This window comes from Boleophthalmus pectinirostris, unplaced genomic scaffold (assembly GCF_026225935.1).
Source record: "Boleophthalmus pectinirostris isolate CB_2022bp ecotype Guang Dong unplaced genomic scaffold, ASM2622593v1 HiC_scaffold_17, whole genome shotgun sequence".
In the NCBI taxonomy this organism is placed as follows: Eukaryota; Metazoa; Chordata; class Actinopteri; order Gobiiformes; family Gobiidae; genus Boleophthalmus; species Boleophthalmus pectinirostris.
The window spans coordinates 16,569,988-16,587,318 of NW_026571115.1; the positions used below are offsets into that span (position 1 = coordinate 16,569,988).

A 17,331-nucleotide genomic window follows, 5' to 3' on the forward strand; every position below is an offset into this window, starting at 1 on the left:
CTTAAATAAAAATGCTTGCTGCAGTATTTTAGTTTTGTCTGTTATTCATAGAGAGGAGACTGCAGAACTGTTCATTTGTAAACAATACTGTCAAATTAACTACTTCCGCTTGGGACATTAGTGGTAACATACGGGGAGTTCTTTTAGGTTTGGATCTTTTCATCAAACATATTTTTAAGGTAACTGATATATGCTAAAACATACGATAATATAAATACATTTAAGTGTATTTTTAGTTGTGGTTAGAGTTAGACATATGAATATGATGATGTTTTAAGCGTTAAAGGTTAAAAAGCCTCCCTATACAAGCTTCAAATGGTAGGGTCCACAACACCCGGGAAAAGACGGCCCGCGCCCGAGCGCTTATAGCATCCATTGTATCAGTCATCAAGACCCATTCAGGCACTCTGTACGAACCGGGACTCTCCCAGCGGTTTTTAACTTTGATTTTATCCATTTTAAATCAATTTTAATACTTTGTCTCTGTGTAATTGTTACAATGCCAGCCAGCACTTCCATGTCACTGCCAGAGGATGTCAGGAAAAGGTAACGCTGCTTCTAAGATAAGTAAATAAAGCGCTCTATGACTCGTGTCTTCACGACCTAATGTTTGCTGTAGTTTTAAAAGCAGCTGATCATTTGGTGTATGCATATTTTTCATTCGCCACTCTTGGCCATGTCCCGCTAGCTTGAGTGGTACCGAGTTAGCCCTCATAACTGTTAGCATGTAGCCTGTCAAAGGAAAAAACGGCGTGGTGGATTTGGCGCCACTCAAGTTGTACAGTTTTTTGTGAATGAACAGCGACATTTCGTTTTGATAAGCTTGATTATAAATACACGGTATACATTTTCATTGCGTTGCATTAATTACTTGGGCTGTTTGTCCGCAGGCTACAGGTGCTTGATGAGGATGGAGTTTCAGATGAGGTGGGTTTTGTTGTTGCCTTAAGCACATCTTTACTGCTTCAGCTTCCGTCACATAAGACGTGTATCATGATTCACTGGACCAACTCCATGTTCGCCTGACTTTCCCAAACAGTTTTATTCTTGATTCAGTATTGTTTCATTGTCTGCTCAGTAGCATTCATGCACTGTAGTCACACTTTTTTCCATTTTCAGGATCAGGTGAAGGAGAAACTGAACTTGTTGCAGGACTTTCTGAACGCCAACACTCTGGATCAGCTCAAGAACTTGAAAGAAAGGATGACTAGTTCTGAGATTACAAAGGTGAGTGTTGTAAAATCAGTTGTGTATCTTTGCAAACTGCTTCTCTAATACTCTATCTGCTATTTGAATTCAGGAGGTCTATCTCTCCAAAGTCAAAGCTGTGTTGGGAAAGGAGTTGTCCCTTGAAAATGGCTCACATGTTGATGGTGTGGAGCAAAACGGGAACTCTAATGGCCTCACAAATGGGTCTCATAAAATTGAAGACAATGGTGATGCAACTATGGAGGAAGATGAATCTGAGCCGCTCAAGTCACCTGGAGCTCCTAAAGGAAAGGGTGGCCGCAAGAGCAAGGCAAACTCTGACTCTAAAAGTTAGTATATTTTGTGTGGGTATTTTATGACAAAGCTTAATTGAACTGATCTCATCTACTGGTTTCTATTTAGAGTCCCCAGCAAGTTCTAGAGTTACGAGAAATGGAGGCAAACAACCAACCATTATGTCCATGTTTTCTAAAATGTAAGTATCTTTCGTTAATAAAAAAAAAAAAAAAAAAACTCTCCTGAAGTCTTCTGAATATTCTGGTCTTTAGTCAAAAACGCAAGTCTGAAGACTTGAATGACGAAGCTGTCAATGGTCATGAAGAAAAGAAGGAAGATAATGACGTTGAAGAGGTGAAAAGACCAGTGATGTGTGATAGCAAAGGGTTATCTGCATTTGGGGGTAACTTTTATCCTTTTGTTTTTTAGATTCGTGAGGAAAAGAGGCTTAAAGTAGATGATGATGATCCAAAGTAAGTTTCATATTCTGTAATAAACAAAAATGAATCATTGTTTTATCTAACACTTTTGCAAATGCAGACCAGCCCAAGAATCAAAGCCTGATGTTACAAAATCTGTTGCTACTGCAAAGGTAATAGAAAGTCGTAATTGGTGAATTATATGAAGTTGTAGAAAATGTGGCTTGATTTTAACTGGGGTTTTGTTTTCAGACCCCTCCACCGAAGTGCACAGACTGTCGGCAATACCTGGATGACCCTGATCTGAAATTCTTCCAAGGGGATCCAGACAATGCTGTAAGTGACACTGGCTATTTTAAGCATTTTTAAATTATCCAATTCTAAGTATTATCTATAATTTTAGCTGGATGAACCAGAAATGTTGACAGATGAGCGACTTTCTCTGTTTGATTCAAATGAAGATGGCTTTGAAAGCTATGAGGATCTGCCACAGCACAAAATCACTAATTTCAGGTTTGAGGCCCAACATAAATTTATAAGAAAATATTTAGTTTATTTATAAACTGTTTCTTTTTAGTGTGTATGATAAGCGGGGTCACCTTTGCCCCTTTGATTCTGGTTTAATTGAGAAGAATGTGGAGCTCTACTTCAGCTGTGTCGTCAAACCCATCTATGATGATAATCCATGCATGGACGGTAAGAAAACTCAGTACACTGGAACATTATACAGCATGTGGTACACCTGTGTATTTAATCTGCTGTATCTTCAGGTGGTGTTCCTGCCAAAAAACTAGGGCCTATAAACTCCTGGTGGATTACTGGCTTTGATGGGGGAGAGAAGGCACTTATTGGTTTCACTACAGGTATTCCATATATAAATCACATCCACTTAATAAGGTTTTCAGTTGTTTATAACAGCAATTATCTCTGAAATGCAGCATTTGCTGATTACATCCTAATGCAACCCAGCGAGGAGTATGGCCCCATCTTTGCCCTGATGCAGGAGAAGATCTACATGAGCAAGATAGTTGTGGAGTTCCTTCAGAAAAACCCTGATGTCACTTATGAAGACCTTCTCAACAAGATCGAGGTGAGATTTGTCCTGTATGATGCATGCAATTTAAATCACCAGCTGATCCTGACAAATGTTTTTTGTCCTCAGACGACTGTGCCCCCTGCAGGGCTGAACTTTAACTGTTTCACAGAGGACACTTTGCTGCGTCACGCCCAGTTTGTGGTGGAGCAGGTGGAGAGCTATGATGAGGCTGGAGACTCAGATGAGCAGCCAATCATTGTGACTCCCTGCATGAGGGACCTCATCAAGCTCGCTGGAGTCACTCTTGGCAAAAGGTGGGTCTTTTCTCAAATTAAGTCTGATCAAATCTGATTTTAAATGGAGGGTTTCTTTTGAGTAAAGTTCTCCCCTTTTCACTTTACTCTGCTTCTCTAACTTGTCCTATACAGCATGCTACTGTACTGGTACGTAGGCCTTTCTACAAATGCTGCTTGTTGTGCTGTTTTATGTGAAGCATGTCGCATTTCATGTTTCCTGCTTTACACCACACATTTGTAATCTTGATCCCATATTTACCTTATCAGATGACTGTGGAATGATCATTTTAGAAAAAAACATTTGTCTGAATAGGGCTGGGTACTGGGAGTCTGGGTTTATTTGGCTTTGACTATTTTTCGTGAGCGTTGTTTCCATCATGGACAATGCTTTTGTAGTAAAGAATAGTGATATGACGATTATGAAGCAATCATTTTCTATTAAATATACTTTATCAGGGGCTACATGGATGGCCATTTATGAAGGAAAAGCATTCATGCCCTTCATTAGTTTGTGTGAAGTTTAGATGTGAATGTATTAATAGAATGATTCATGTTTATCACAAGCAATCGTAAGCGGTTTGAAAACTGCTAGTGTCCAGCTATGTAAATGGGAAATTGCAAATGAGGTGTTCTCACTTGACTTACCTGGTAAAATGTTGAATGAATGAAAAAAATGTGTGCATGTGAAATATAGCAAAGTGTTGTGAGCTCAAAAAAAGGGTAAAAGTATTTAAATACCAACTTGCCACTTTTCATTTTGAAAATTGGCTACCCATGCTATAATTTGTTTTTTGAAAAATATATTGTTTCTTAGAGAAGTCTATTACTAAATTAATGCAGCCCTAGTGTAAACAAATAAAATGAGGTTGGCCCGCTTACATGATCACGTGGACAGACACGTGATAAAGTTTCATTTTCGGTTTGTCATAGGCGGCAGTCAAAAGCAGCGCGGCACATGGCGTTTGCGGGTGTTTGTTTGGGAAATATGCTCTAACCGGGACAGAAGGATGATTATAGCAAAGATTGGTTCTAATTATCAAATAGGCTGTAACATTGCAAGAAAATGCGCTGCACATAGGATATCCATCGTTAACCACAACGCCCTACCGGCAACATGCCTTGGAGGCTCCGCGCTGCAGACTTCATGCTTTTTGGAGTGGATTCATTCCTGGGCTCGTTTACTCAGCTCTTCTGCTTACCTGTGAGACACTAGACACTTTAGTTGGGCACATGTTATAATGATTGATGAGCGCGCCAGTTTGTGTATTGTAGTCATGGTACTCCGTGTTGTCTTGATGCATCAAGTCTACGCGGTTTATTGGCTCAATGACTGGAGGATTTTTCTCTTGACTTCTTACTGCAGGAAACTGTTTTGTCGACCCTTGTGAGCCTTTCTTTGGGTTTTGAAGCTGTTTTTAAGTTCACAAAACGCTTTGCCTTAATTATTTTATCCTATGTTTTATTGTCCTTTTTTAAAGCTTTATTGCGTTTTGGTACCCAGCCCTGGTGTATCTGAACTAGCCAACATCAACATGTATGCATAAGACTAGTGCAGGAGTCTCCAACCTTTTTGTCTTTAAAACGACATATTAAACCAAAATGACAAGGCTACACGAGTAACTGGAGCTTACGTAATGCAGTACATTTGATTGGATTGTGCTGTGTCAGGTCTGTGAAAGTTTCCTGATTCAGTTTAATATGTAAAATACTACTGGTACAAGTTGGAGACCCCCTGCTGTAATGTATAACATTTGATTGTACAGCTTCAGTGTTTGATTCAGTTGTTTCATTGTGCATGGCCTGATGTGTTCACTTGCTCCATTGAAATGCATCTGAATTAAACTTAAATATATGATATTTTAACACAGGAGAGCAGCTCGGAGACAAGCCATTCGTCATCCCACAAAGATTGAGAAGGACAGCAAAGGCCCAACTAAAGCCACAACCACTAAACTTGTGTACCAGATCTTTGACGCGTTCTTCTCTGACCAGATCGATCAGAATGATAAAGAAAATGGTCCAGTTAAACGTCAGCGCTGTGGCGTCTGTGAGGTTGGTAACTACTGATGAGATATAGCATTTAATCTTCTCACATTTTCTCAAAATTGGATGTTTGCATGATTTCAGGTTTGCCAATCTGCTGATTGTGGAAAGTGTAGCGCCTGTAAAGACATGATTAAATTTGGAGGAAGTGGCAAGAGTAAACAGGCATGCAAACAAAGAAGGTACTGTGTTTTTGGGCTTTGGTGTTCATCTGGATCCTTGTACCAGAATTTAAAAAATGTTAATCTACATTGAAAATCTGTAAATTAGATGCCCCAATCTGGCTGTTAAAGAAGCTGAAGATGATGAAAACATTGAGGAGGAAGATGTTCCTGTAGAGAAGACCAAAAAGCCCTCTACAACAAAGAGGAAGAAGCAGAGCCAGTCAAAGCTTTCATGGATTGGAGAGCCTATTAAGGTTTACTTTCTAGTATTCACTCAAGCAGTGTACAACGGCTTAATTGCCATCAGATTGTGGGGATGGTAATTGTTTTGGAAGTCCTGTAAACCTGTACTTTTTTTTTCCATTTTAGGCGGAAGGGAAAAAGCACTATTACAGGAAAGTCTGTGTGAATGATGAGGAGCTGGAGGTGGGAGACTGTGTTTCTGTTTTGTCAGAAGACCCATCTACTCCTCAGTATCTGGCCAGGTATGTTCTCAAATGGATGAAGATTTGGATCTGTTAAAAGATTTAATATTTTGGTTCATGTGACTGGCAAGATTATTAGGTCACAGTATAATCTTTGCTGCTAACATTCTATATTCTTAAATCCAAAATGGGTGGTTTCATTTTATCAAAAATAAATATTTAAATGCAAATGCCATTTAGGCCGATAGAGCAATTATCATGACAGGACTATAGGTTTTATTTTTTTATTTTTGTTTGTGTTTTTTGGTTTTCTCCCAATATTTAGCGTCAATATTTATCATGTGTACTACTTTGCAGTATTGCAGCTAATACGATCTTTAAACAATATTGTAAGTTTTTAGAATTTGTTTGTGGTTTAAATCTCTTGTTGCGTTATTATGAGTTAAATAAATTGGTTTCAGTATTTATTGTTTATATACACTTCAGAATGTGTTATGGTGACAGATGCAGTACCACTATATCTGGCATGTTGATTGTCACCATGCCATCCCTAGTTCATCATAATGCGTCTAAACATTTCCAGGATCACATCACTCTGGGAGGCAAATGGGGAGAAGATGTTTCATGCCCACTGGTTTTATCGAGGGACAAACACTGTGCTGGGGGAGTCATCGGACCCTCTGGAGCTCGTCATCGTGGACGAATGTGAAGACATGCAGCTCAGCTACATCCAAGGCAAAGTCAATGTCATGTACAAGGCTCCATCTGAAAACTGGTTCATGGAGGTAAATGTCCTCACTACTTGTATGGTTGGCATTAATGTATTTTTAATAACAACTATAAAAGATTGTTGTAATTTATAAAAACGCTACATGTTGGGTTGGATTATTCTAGGGTTGGGATGTCAAACAGATTGACCAGTATCAATAGTCACACAAACATGAATATTTTAAAAGAATGAACAGGCCTTTTTTAATCAATCCATATGCCAAAAGGAACACTTGGTCCATGCTAAAGCTAACATTTGTCTTGGTTTAGCTGGCCACATACTGGAAAATTTAATTACTGAATTACACTGTATAAATCAGGGTTTCCATTTTCATTTGCAATTACGTGTTTTAAAAATTGAAATTATTGTGAGAATATATTCTCATTCCAGGGTGGCATGGATGACGACATCAAAGTCATTGAGGATGACGGCAAAAGTTTCTTCTATCAGTTTTGGTATGACACAGACTTTGCCCGGTTTGAAACTCCTCCCAAGACTGTTCCCACAGAAGACTCAAAATTCAAGTAAGAACAATGGATAAAGTTGTACAGTTTTGTCAATTTAAGTTTTCTAATATATTGTGCATAATTTTTGGCCAGGTTCTGTAGCAGTTGTGTTAGAAATAAGGAAAAGGAAGAGCAAGCCACACCTCGTGCATTTGAACCTTTGGATAATGAAGATGACGATGCAAAAGCCTTCTATGCTCTGGCCTGCTTTAAAGGAGAACAGTTCAAAGTGGGAGATGGTGTTTACCTGCCCCCAGATGCTTTTAACTTCAGGTAGGAGAATCAAAAGTGCCTCAGGTGCTATCTAATATACTTTATAAAGCAAACGAGCAGTCGTTCTTTGTTTTTTGTAGTGTAAAACCAGCCAGTCCAGTGAAGCGCTCTCACAGAAAAGAGGATGTGGATGAAGATCTGTATCCAGAGTATTACAGGAAGTCTTCAGATTACATCAAGGGCTCAAACCAGGACGCACCGCCACCTTTCCGCATTGGTCGCATTAAGGAGATCTTCTGTCACAGACGCAGCAATGGCAAACCAGACTCTGCAGAGGTCAAACTGAGACTCTACAAACTCTACAGGTACATGCTTAAAAACTGGGAATTCTCACTTACAAAAACACACAGCTTGATTCTGCTGCTCATAGTAAATAGTAAAAGCAGAAATTTATCAAATAGTATAATCTAGATATAAATAAGTAATAATATTTGATGGATTGCACATAATTTTTTTCACAATTTGCTATACCAAAGGAGCTCTCATTAGTCAAAACTAGGGATGGGCATGATTAGTCGATTAATCGATAATTGATCATTAAGAATTTCATCGATTACGTTCATTTTAATCGACAAACCGAATGTAGGTTACTGTGCGTAGCGTGACCAAACAGGGGTCCGTACATGTAGCTCTCTGCATCAGAAGGAGCGAGACACAGTCGGTCAGTCTGCAACGTACTGAAGTGCAAATGCGAACGATGTGCAACGATGACTTGTACAAGAAAGTCCACGCTTTCCATTCGGGACAAGTGTGAGGCCATGTGCACAGTGTATAAAGCAGCACATGTTTCGGTGTCCAGTGGGAAAAAGTTTTGCCAGGTGAGTCGTGCAATGTCGATGACGAGTCCCCACCTCCCGTACGGTGTCCTGGTTTTGACAAACGCAAATCTGGTCACACTAACCTGTATTCCACTGAGTTGTGTCTTTAGATCCGACAGAAATTGACCGCATCTGCGCACAAGAGCTATATTTTTATCTTCGCTTAGTTTATGCAAATTAGCAATGCGGTTTTAAGTTTCGTTTCTGTGAGAGTTGCGCAAAACAGAATTAAACACATTATAATGTCAAATGGATTGATGTGGCTCTAGAGGTTTATGTCGTAAAGTTGAATTTATTTATGCAGATTAGTTGTGTAGATAGTAATAAGAATGATCATTTTAATATAAAAACCTTAATGAATAATCGATCGTTAATTCTTCCGACAATCGATTTAAGAAAATTTCATCGAATGCCCATCCCTAGTCAAAACATTGAAGACAAAATTAAAAATTTGACTATATTAAAGTATTTAACAATTCTGAACCTGCAGGATTCTCTATCACATGCTTCTATCCAAGTGAATTATAGCGACACACCTGCACTTTTGAAACATAATTGATGCATGTGAATTGTGATGTGCTAAAGGCATTGTGAGCACTTAGACTTGAACCACTTAACTTTGTGAGTTCATTGTATGTAAACCTTGTCCAGGCCTGAGAACACTCATAAAGGAGTGAAGGGCAGTTACCACACAGACATAAACCAGCTGTACTGGAGTGACGAGGAGGTGACCGTGAGCATGTCAGAGGTACTGGGTCGCTGTCAGGTGGAGTATGGAGAGGACCTCACGGAGTCTGTGCAGGAGTATTCCAGCGCAGGACCTGACCGCTTCTACTTCCTTGAGGTACCCTCCACAAACGGAGAATCATGCATTTTAAAATTTCAAACAAATTATGCTGATTTGTTTTGTTTTTCCAAGGCCTACAATGCCAAAACCAAAAGCTTTGAAGACCCTCCAAATCATGCTCGCTCTGCTGTCAACAAAGGAAAAGGGAAGGGCAAAGGGAAAGGTAAAAGTGGTACACTAGGAGTAAAAGGTAAAAGGGGTCTAATAAATGACACTTCTGTGACATTATTCTGTAATTTCAGGTAAAGGCAAAGGAAAAGCAGCTGCAGCACAAGAGGCACAAGAGGCTCAGAGTGGACCCCAGGAGATCAAACTGCCCAAATATCGCACCCTGGATGTGTTCTCTGGATGTGGAGGCCTGTCTGAGGGCTTTCATCAAGCGGGTAAGTGGCTAATTACGCTATGAAATGGCTGTATTCACTGTCACAATATTAAGTCCACAAACCCAAGATGATTTTAACATTCATGCATATAAAAGATCTCTGAGATTGCGAAACTCTCAGAAGGGTTATACATTTCCCTTGCAGTAACTTTGTATTGCCGCACTCTATAAACTTGTGTGTACCGTATTTTCCGGACGATTAGGCGCGGCCTTAAGACTCCAAAAACGACTGCGCGCCTTATAATCCGGAGCGCCTTTTATATGAATTTACGCGAGTGTTCCAGTACAACTTCAGTAAACGACAAAGCCGCACCACTTGCAGCATTACGGCTACCGTAGTCAGGAGCATCGTGGAATAATACGTACTGTGATTCCTCATTTTTCCCGTGGACGAGGAAAAGATGAGCGACTGGCTGCGAGAAGTTTACCTTAAGAGACCGGATGGCTTTTTCCACACATCTCCGTCCCTATTGATCTGAGACTCCAGCGCAGTAACAGATTGTTGTCCAGACGCAGCCGCGATTCATTTTCGAATTATTTTACCAACAATGGCCAATACAGAGAATGTAATACACGAAGATCAGAGCAAGTACCAGTGTGCGAACATGTGGCTCCAGAGTGAGTCAAAATTGGGGGTGTGTACCCCTGTTCAGGACCTGCACGCATAGAGAGGTCCCGGTGGTCCCCGTGATCATGTACCAACCAGCATTTGTTATTTTAGGCTTTAATTAACCAAATAATTTTATGGCAATAGCCTATTCAATTGATACAACTTCAAAAAGTCCCTGCTTTTAGCCTAGTGTGAGAAATGCAGTCGGACTAGATCCAAACCATAGTCCCGAACCAGCGGGGGCAGCTCCGGTTCAGGCCGGGCTCAGAGGAGCTGGAGCGGGGAGCCTCGACCTGAGGAAGCGCTTTCCCCGGGAAGAACCAAACGGAGGCACGGAGGACGGACGCTCAGAACAACATATAACAAACCAAACTGGACTCACGCTTCTGTCCGGATGCTGCACCACCTCGGAACCAGCCGCGGTTCTTGAGCGCGGAGGACCAGAGCAGCCCACCCGGACCTGTAGTCCACAGCGCATTCTTGCTTTTCCCGCACGGAAACAGCGTGCAGACGATGAAACGTACCCGCTCGGACTCAGTCCATCAAGCACTGGTCTTGCTCGCCACAGTTTGGAACCAGCACATGGAGGATGGAGCCTCCGGACCATCTGACCAATGCGCTTGTAGGACGACAGAAGACCAAGGACCAGACCCCAGCCCCGTCCTGAGGAGCTGCGCGCTACGGTGGGCGCTGTTTGCTGCTGCTGTTACCCGAACTCTGGGCTGATGCGGTGAGTTTGAACAAAGTTCTACATGTTGCTGTTTTATGAGTTCATGATGATAATTTGAGATGAGGACGGCCCGTGTTGATAACTGGAGGTATCGCTGTTTTCCTGGGAAACAGACACATCAATCGAACCAGCCAGTGTGAACGCGGAGCACACTGGAGTGTATTTGCTACATAATAACAATTTTATTGCCTGGTGCGGACCAAATAATCGAACTAGCGTTGTGAAAACGACCTAATGTGTTATTTTTAGTTATAACCGAACAATTATGAGTTATTGTGAATACGCTGACAATTTATCGGTCTCAGACAGTTTTTTTGTTTTTTACGTGTTAAAAATGAACAAAGTTGAGAGTTAACGTAACGAGTAAACGCGTTAAATAAAGTTTGACTGATTTACTGAACTGTTGTTTCGTTTAACGCGCCTTAGTCCGGTGCGGTTTATATGTGAAAAAAGTTCGGGAAAACGACGTGCGTCTTATAACCCGGAGCGCCTTATCACCCGGAAAATAAGGTATATAAGACCATCTCTCTCTTCTCAGGGATCTCTGAGACCATGTGGGCCATAGAGATGTGGGAGCCTGCTGCTCAGGCCTTCAGACTCAATAACCCAGGCACCACAGTGTTCACTGAGGACTGTAACGTTTTACTGAAGCTGGTCATGGCCGGAGAGAAGACCAACTCTTTGGGCCAGAGGCTGCCACAGAAGGGGGACGTGGAGATGCTCTGTGGAGGGCCTCCATGCCAAGGCTTCAGTGGCATGAACCGCTTCAACTCGCGCACCTACTCAAAATTCAAGAACTCTCTTGTTGTCTCCTACCTGAGGTAAAACTGCAGTGTAAATTGTCATTATTTTCAGATCCTTTTGTATGATTTAATCAGCATTTTTGTAAGCCCTGTCTGGTTACTACTCTTTACAAATACTGTATGCATTAACATTTGTAGAACTTTGTGTTCATCACAACTTTACTCTTAATGCAAGAACTTGAAAAAAATTTTACACAATGCATTTTGTTTTTTTGCAGTTACTGTGACTACTACCGACCCAGGTTTTTCCTACTTGAGAACGTGAGAAACTTTGTCTCCTTCAAAAGCTCCATGGTGCTCAAACTGACTCTTCGGTGTCTGGTGCGAATGGGATATCAGTGCACTTTTGGGGTTCTCCAGGTTGGTCTTTCTGCAAATTAACCAATTATTTAAAAAAAAAATGAATGAATGAATGAAACCATGTGTGATTTGTGTTTATGCTTTTGTGGTCAGGCGGGTCAGTACGGTGTGGCTCAGACTCGCAGGAGAGCCATCATTTTAGCTGCTGCTCCTGGAGAGAAGCTGCCGCGTTACCCTGAGCCTCTGCATGTCTTTGCCCCCAGAGCCTGTTCCCTCAATGTAGTCGTGGATGAGAAAAAATATGTCAGCAATGTCACTCGGTAAGGCTAATTTGAGGAATTTTTAGTCAGAATTCTTATCTAAATAATCAGAAGATATCTTGGTCCAACATGAACATGCTTTATTTATTATCGATAATGATGATGAATCTGGAAGAACTGTAAAATTATTCAGTTTCAGAAATATTTTCAAAAGCATAAGCTACCTAATATTACTTTGCACATTTTCAATTGAATCTGCAAATGTGACATATTAATCACGTAATTGCTTGTCTTCAGAGGTAATGGTGGAATCTATAGGACCATCACAGTGAGGGACGCCATGTCGGACCTGCCTGAGATCAGAAACGGAGCGTCTGCTCTGGAGATCTCCTACAATGGGGAGCCCCAGTCCTGGTTCCAGAGACAGATCAGAGGCACGCAGTATCAGCCCATCCTCAGAGACCACATCTGCAAGGTTCATAGGCTTTCACTCATCACTTTCAACCCTATCACCATATACCCCATCTGATCTGATGACATTTAAAAGTTTACACAAGTGTATCCAAAAATATTGAGTATTAGGTCAAGTTGAATATCTGCAATTTTGTAAGTATTATAGTACAGATTAAAATTCTGAGGTTTCTACCCCATGTCTATCCACTTTAAATACTTATCCTTATTTATAACTTATAATATCTTGGCTACTCACCATTTCTGATGTTAACTATAGAATTGACCTGTGACTGTAACTGTTCTGGTGTTTTTCCAGGACATGAGCGCTCTGGTGGAGGGGCGAATGCGGCACATCCCCCTGGCCCCCGGCTCTGACTGGAGGGACCTGCCCAACCTGGAGGTGCGACTGAAGGATGGCACCATGACTAGGAAACTCCGTTACACGCACGCCGACAAGAAGAACGGACGGAGTGGCACTGGGGCTCTGAGAGGGGTCTGCACATGTGCAGGAGGTACAAGTTTAATTCAAATAAAACTTAAATGGGCTTTATACTAACTTAAATGTTTACATATTGGTCATTCTCAAATACTAGGTAATTCTTTTTTTAATTCTTGGCTGTTACCAGGCAGATGTTTTTTGTTTGTTTCATGTACGAAAGGGAAATCTAGAAAGATACAATTAGTTTAATCTTTAACAGAAGAAAAAAATACTGTTTATGTGCAGAATTTTTTGTGACAGTTACAACATTGTAGACCATACAATATTATGTCATCTCCAACTATCAATTGGACTAATACTAAACCTGTATATGTTTAGGCAAGCCATGCGACCCTGCAGACAGACAGTTCAACACACTGATCCCCTGGTGTCTGCCTCACACTGGGAACCGCCACAACCACTGGGCTGGACTGTACGGCCGGCTGGAGTGGGATGGATTTTTCAGCACCACCGTGACTAATCCTGAGCCTATGGGCAAGCAGGTACTCCCTTTTATGCTTATTTTAAAATGTAAAAGGTAAAGGAGATTGATAATTAACAAGGAACTCGATAAACCAATTATACCAGTATGTATGCGTTTTTAACACTGGGCACATCAAGATTTTTCTTGTGAACGAGAACTCAATTCTGTTAAATGCTTCACTTGTCCCTAAACACTTCTATTGGGATGCATGTCATGCACAAAGTGAGACTGGCATGCCAATCATGGAGAAGCATGAACTTGCTGCAGGTTTATATTCAGTGGTCCATTAGTGTTAGCTGCTTTTAAATGTTCAAGAATGGTGATTAAAAAAAAATTGACATGAAAATTGCAGTTTGTTTTCCACCCACTAATATCAAAACAGCCATTTGTAGAGTTGTTTTATCTAGATGACTATGTGCATTGTGAATCATAATATGGATTATCATGTGTATTCATAGGGCCGTGTACTGCACCCAGAGCAGCATAGGGTTGTCAGTGTGAGGGAATGTGCCCGCTCTCAAGGATTCCCTGACACTTATCGCTTTTTTGGAAATGTCCTGGACAAGCACAGACAGGTAATGATTCAGAATATGTTGTAGAAAACTTTCTTGAATAGAAACTGAACATGATCTTGTCACAGGTTGGAAATGCAGTGCCCCCTCCTCTGAGCAAAGCCATAGGTTTGGAGATCAAAAAGTGTATTTTGGACAAAATGAAGGAGGAACAAGGATCAGGTGAGTAGTTTTGTCTTAACTTTTAAATCTGTAAACTTGTTCTTACACAATTTTGCCCTCATTAGAAAACATCAAACAAGAGAAGATGGAGGTCTCTGAATAGTCCCATGAGGAGGACTGAATCAGTTCATGAATTTTAATGCTGCCATTGTTTTATTCAAGTTGTCAGTCACATTGTGCTGTATCATTCCAGTGTTTTAAATGTGCTCTTAATCATGTGTTTAAATGTTTGCCTAATGTGGATTGTATGTAGTTTTTATAAAATTTCAATTAAAGCTCTTACGGAATTCTAAAATATTGACCAACTCTTTTGAAGACTACTTGTCCACTTGTTAGTAAGTTTCACTAGTCAATTAAAATGTTTAGAACAAAATTTACAAGGTCAAATATGGTGACTGGAGGAATCTGCTTTTTTTTTTACATTTTAATGCCACTGTACCATTAAAAGGCCTTTTCAAACAAGTCTGTATAGTTCAGATTACTGAAATACAAGGCTAGTCATGATTAGTTGATCACTGATTCCTGTCTGAATGCAAAAAATGCAAAAACTATGTACAGCCTGGGTAGCCCTTCATCCATTTGTTTGGTTACAAGTAATCAAATTTTATCACCCAGTGTTAATGATTGGATAAATACACACAACCTATAATGGGCTAACTGAAAGATTTAAGACCTCCAGTGAAGTAAAAACACAAGGACTGTTGAGTCTCTTTATTCAGGTACATGTGAAATTTGACCCAAATAAAATATATCCAAGAATAATCCAATGGCTTTAGTTGTTTGAAGGTCTGTAAAATAGGATAATCAGTTATAGTTCAGTAACAGTTAATGTACATTCACATATCAGACAGGAAGTACTCACTTGGCCCATTCAACATTGAGAATAAGATGGTCATATCCAAATCCTGACACTCCAGCAATGGCTCTGGCAGCATCCTCCCGGCGGTGAAAACTGATGAAGGCAAATCCCTGTAGGACAATAGTTACGTCAGTGAAAAATAAATTAACTTTCACTGCACAGGTTTTAAAGATGACTTTGGTGACTGACACAGACCTTGGACTGCCCAGTGTTCTTGTCCTTGGCCAGATAGATCCTTGAGATGGAGCCAAAGGGTCTGAACAGTTCCTGCAGGTCTGTCTCGCGGGTGTCCTCAGACAAATTGGTCACACGGATTGTTGCATTATCATCAGCTGCAAATAGCAAAAATGACACTGGCGTAAAAATGATGTTCAACTTCACCGAGTTGTCCATCTCACACAGTGAAAAGATACCCACCTCTGCGGTTAGGCTGCATGGACTCCCCTCTCCTGGTTCCTCCATCCCTCAAGCTTGGGGGAACATATTTACCCGTCTTGCTTTGAGCAGGCTGTGCAGGCTCTGGTTCGGCTAAATAAAACAAATAAATGCGAGAAATTAGGAAAAATAAAAAAAACACAAGCCATCTCAAAAACAAACTCTTACCAGAGCCAGCTGGTTTTTCCTTGTCCCCAGTGGAAAGCCCAAGCTGTTCGGCCAGCTCCTTTTGCATGGGGCCCAGAGTGTCTTTGTAAGGGCACCGGGTGGTCCAGTGGTCCCCTTTACAGATACGACAGGACACAATCTTCTGGCCCTTTAGTTTGTTCATCGGATCTTCATCTTGGTCTTGGGAATTCAAATCCTGTTAACACACAAAAATTCAGAAAAAAATCTTGAATAGAGCAATCTCATATTCAGTTACCTCTTACCTCTTTGTTTGGAAACAAAAGTCATAAAAACATCATCGCTGACAGTGGTGGTGGCAACATTAGGGCCAGGGGCATCAAACTCAGAGTTGCCAAACTTCTTCCAGTTCTATAAAGATTGAGGAGTAAATACATATATTGTTTTTCAAAAAAAGATTTAAACTTGTACCTTTCTCCTGGCAACAGCTTTTGAAGCCTTTCTAGTCTCAATCTTGAACGTCCGCACAATCTATTAAGGAAAACAATAATTAAGGTAAATTTTGATGAGTGGAAAACTAGTACTGTTAGATTCTGGATACCTGATGTATTATTAATTACAAATACCACCCTCATAACTCACCTTATACTTCTTCCCATCTTCTATTTTGTATTCAGTCACTGTTTTGATGTTTCCTTTAATAGTTTCCTTTGGTGATGGAAGTGTACCTGCCACAGATGTCACATTATTTCATTCATAAAATCGGACTAGTGAAGTGAACAGCGCTCAAGAAATCAAATATAGCTGTTACAGGGCCTGATAACTCAGATGATAGTGTATAAACAAGTCAATGGGACCAGCCTGTATGTTAACTACTGTTGCACCAGCGACAAATCGCAAAAAGAGTTACAACTAATGTATCGCATTCCAGCAAAGAAAGTTGTGTTTACGACTAACACTGTTCACATTATGGTGTAGTCCTGAATCGAAAAATGATAAAGAAATAAATATGGATTAAACAGACACGTGGAAAATATAGGCAGATAGCCGGTGGCCTCTGGGCGTGCTAACAGCGGCTAGCTGTACCTTCATCGCCTTCTTCTTCGACCTGGTCCGCCCAGCTGGGCTTGGAGCTGACGACAGAAGAAAATGTGGGATCAGAAGATGAGGATGGTCCATGACAAGCAACAAAATTAGGCAAAGATACTCACTCGTCGTATTCAATAGACGGCATCCTGGAAGCTAGCTTAGCTTCGAGAGCTCGGCGCCGCGAACAGGAACGTGCACCGGAAATTGTCACCACACACTTCCGCCATAATTTCACAACAAGTGTTTATTAAATTTTTTTTTTTTTTTAAATGATAATCAGTAGTCAATACTTGTTCTACAAAGACAATAACAGCACACAATTATACGAAGGTTTTAAGCATTTTTCACCAAAAAATTATAATACAATAAAATATTTAATAAAAATGCAAAGAAGTATAGAATTATTACACACCTTGTTTGGATTCAGCATGGCATAAGGCTTTCTTAAATTGTAGTCCCTAGCAGTAATTTATTAAGATACATTTGGAACAAGGGTTTTATGTTCAG

General features: G+C 40.5%; 2 protein-coding genes across 2 annotated transcripts; one reads left to right on the forward strand and one right to left on the reverse strand.

The window, feature by feature from the left end:
• Positions 1-325: 325 nt before the first annotated feature.
• dnmt1 (DNA (cytosine-5-)-methyltransferase 1) lies at positions 326-14,610 on the forward strand. Its single transcript, XM_020932029.2, has 34 exons — positions 326-546; positions 891-927; positions 1,120-1,227; positions 1,301-1,538; positions 1,612-1,684; positions 1,758-1,839; positions 1,915-1,958; positions 2,026-2,077; positions 2,157-2,240; positions 2,308-2,417; positions 2,482-2,600; positions 2,675-2,767; positions 2,843-2,994; positions 3,067-3,254; positions 5,105-5,288; positions 5,364-5,461; positions 5,550-5,697; positions 5,813-5,928; positions 6,452-6,653; positions 7,028-7,161; positions 7,237-7,416; positions 7,497-7,721; positions 8,886-9,078; positions 9,154-9,244; positions 9,324-9,464; positions 11,342-11,624; positions 11,825-11,966; positions 12,060-12,226; positions 12,464-12,641; positions 12,936-13,131; positions 13,437-13,600; positions 14,040-14,156; positions 14,222-14,315; positions 14,381-14,610. Exons 1-34 carry the CDS (start codon positions 500-502, stop codon positions 14,416-14,418), a joined length of 4,518 nt encoding a protein of 1,505 aa, XP_020787688.1. The 5' UTR covers positions 326-499; the 3' UTR covers positions 14,419-14,610.
• Positions 14,611-15,011: 401 nt separating this feature from the next.
• eif3g (eukaryotic translation initiation factor 3, subunit G) lies at positions 15,012-17,269 on the reverse strand. The gene is made up of 11 exons (XM_055152944.1): positions 17,237-17,269; positions 16,947-17,041; positions 16,822-16,868; positions 16,378-16,463; positions 16,207-16,266; positions 16,047-16,146; positions 15,778-15,978; positions 15,592-15,702; positions 15,370-15,506; positions 15,178-15,284; positions 15,012-15,103 (listed from the first exon to the last, which is right to left on the reverse strand). The coding sequence occupies exons 1-11, from the start codon at positions 17,252-17,254 to the stop codon at positions 15,088-15,090; spliced, it is 978 nt and encodes a 325-aa protein (XP_055008919.1). The 5' UTR covers positions 17,255-17,269; the 3' UTR covers positions 15,012-15,087.
• Positions 17,270-17,331: the final 62 nt, after the last annotated feature.

What these genes read in the sequence shown, in the direction of transcription:
- dnmt1 (XM_020932029.2), top strand. Translation starts at nt 500, where the DNA reads ATGCCAGCCAGCACTTCCATGTCACTGCCAGAGGATGTCAGGAAAAG. An exon ending in CCAGATGCTTTTAACTTCAG is followed by an intron (nt 7,417 to 7,496) that starts GTAGGAGAATCA and finishes TGTTTTTTGTAG; the next exon opens with TGTAAAACCAGCCAGTCCAG. An exon ending in TCCTGGACAAGCACAGACAG is followed by an intron (nt 14,157 to 14,221) that starts GTAATGATTCAG and finishes ATCTTGTCACAG; the next exon opens with GTTGGAAATGCAGTGCCCCC.
- eif3g (XM_055152944.1), bottom strand. An exon ending in CGAAGAAGAAGGCGATGAAG is followed by an intron (nt 16,464 to 16,821) that starts GTACAGCTAGCC and finishes CATCTGTGGCAG; the next exon opens with GTACACTTCCATCACCAAAG. An exon ending in AAGCTGTTGCCAGGAGAAAG is followed by an intron (nt 16,147 to 16,206) that starts GTACAAGTTTAA and finishes CAATCTTTATAG; the next exon opens with AACTGGAAGAAGTTTGGCAA.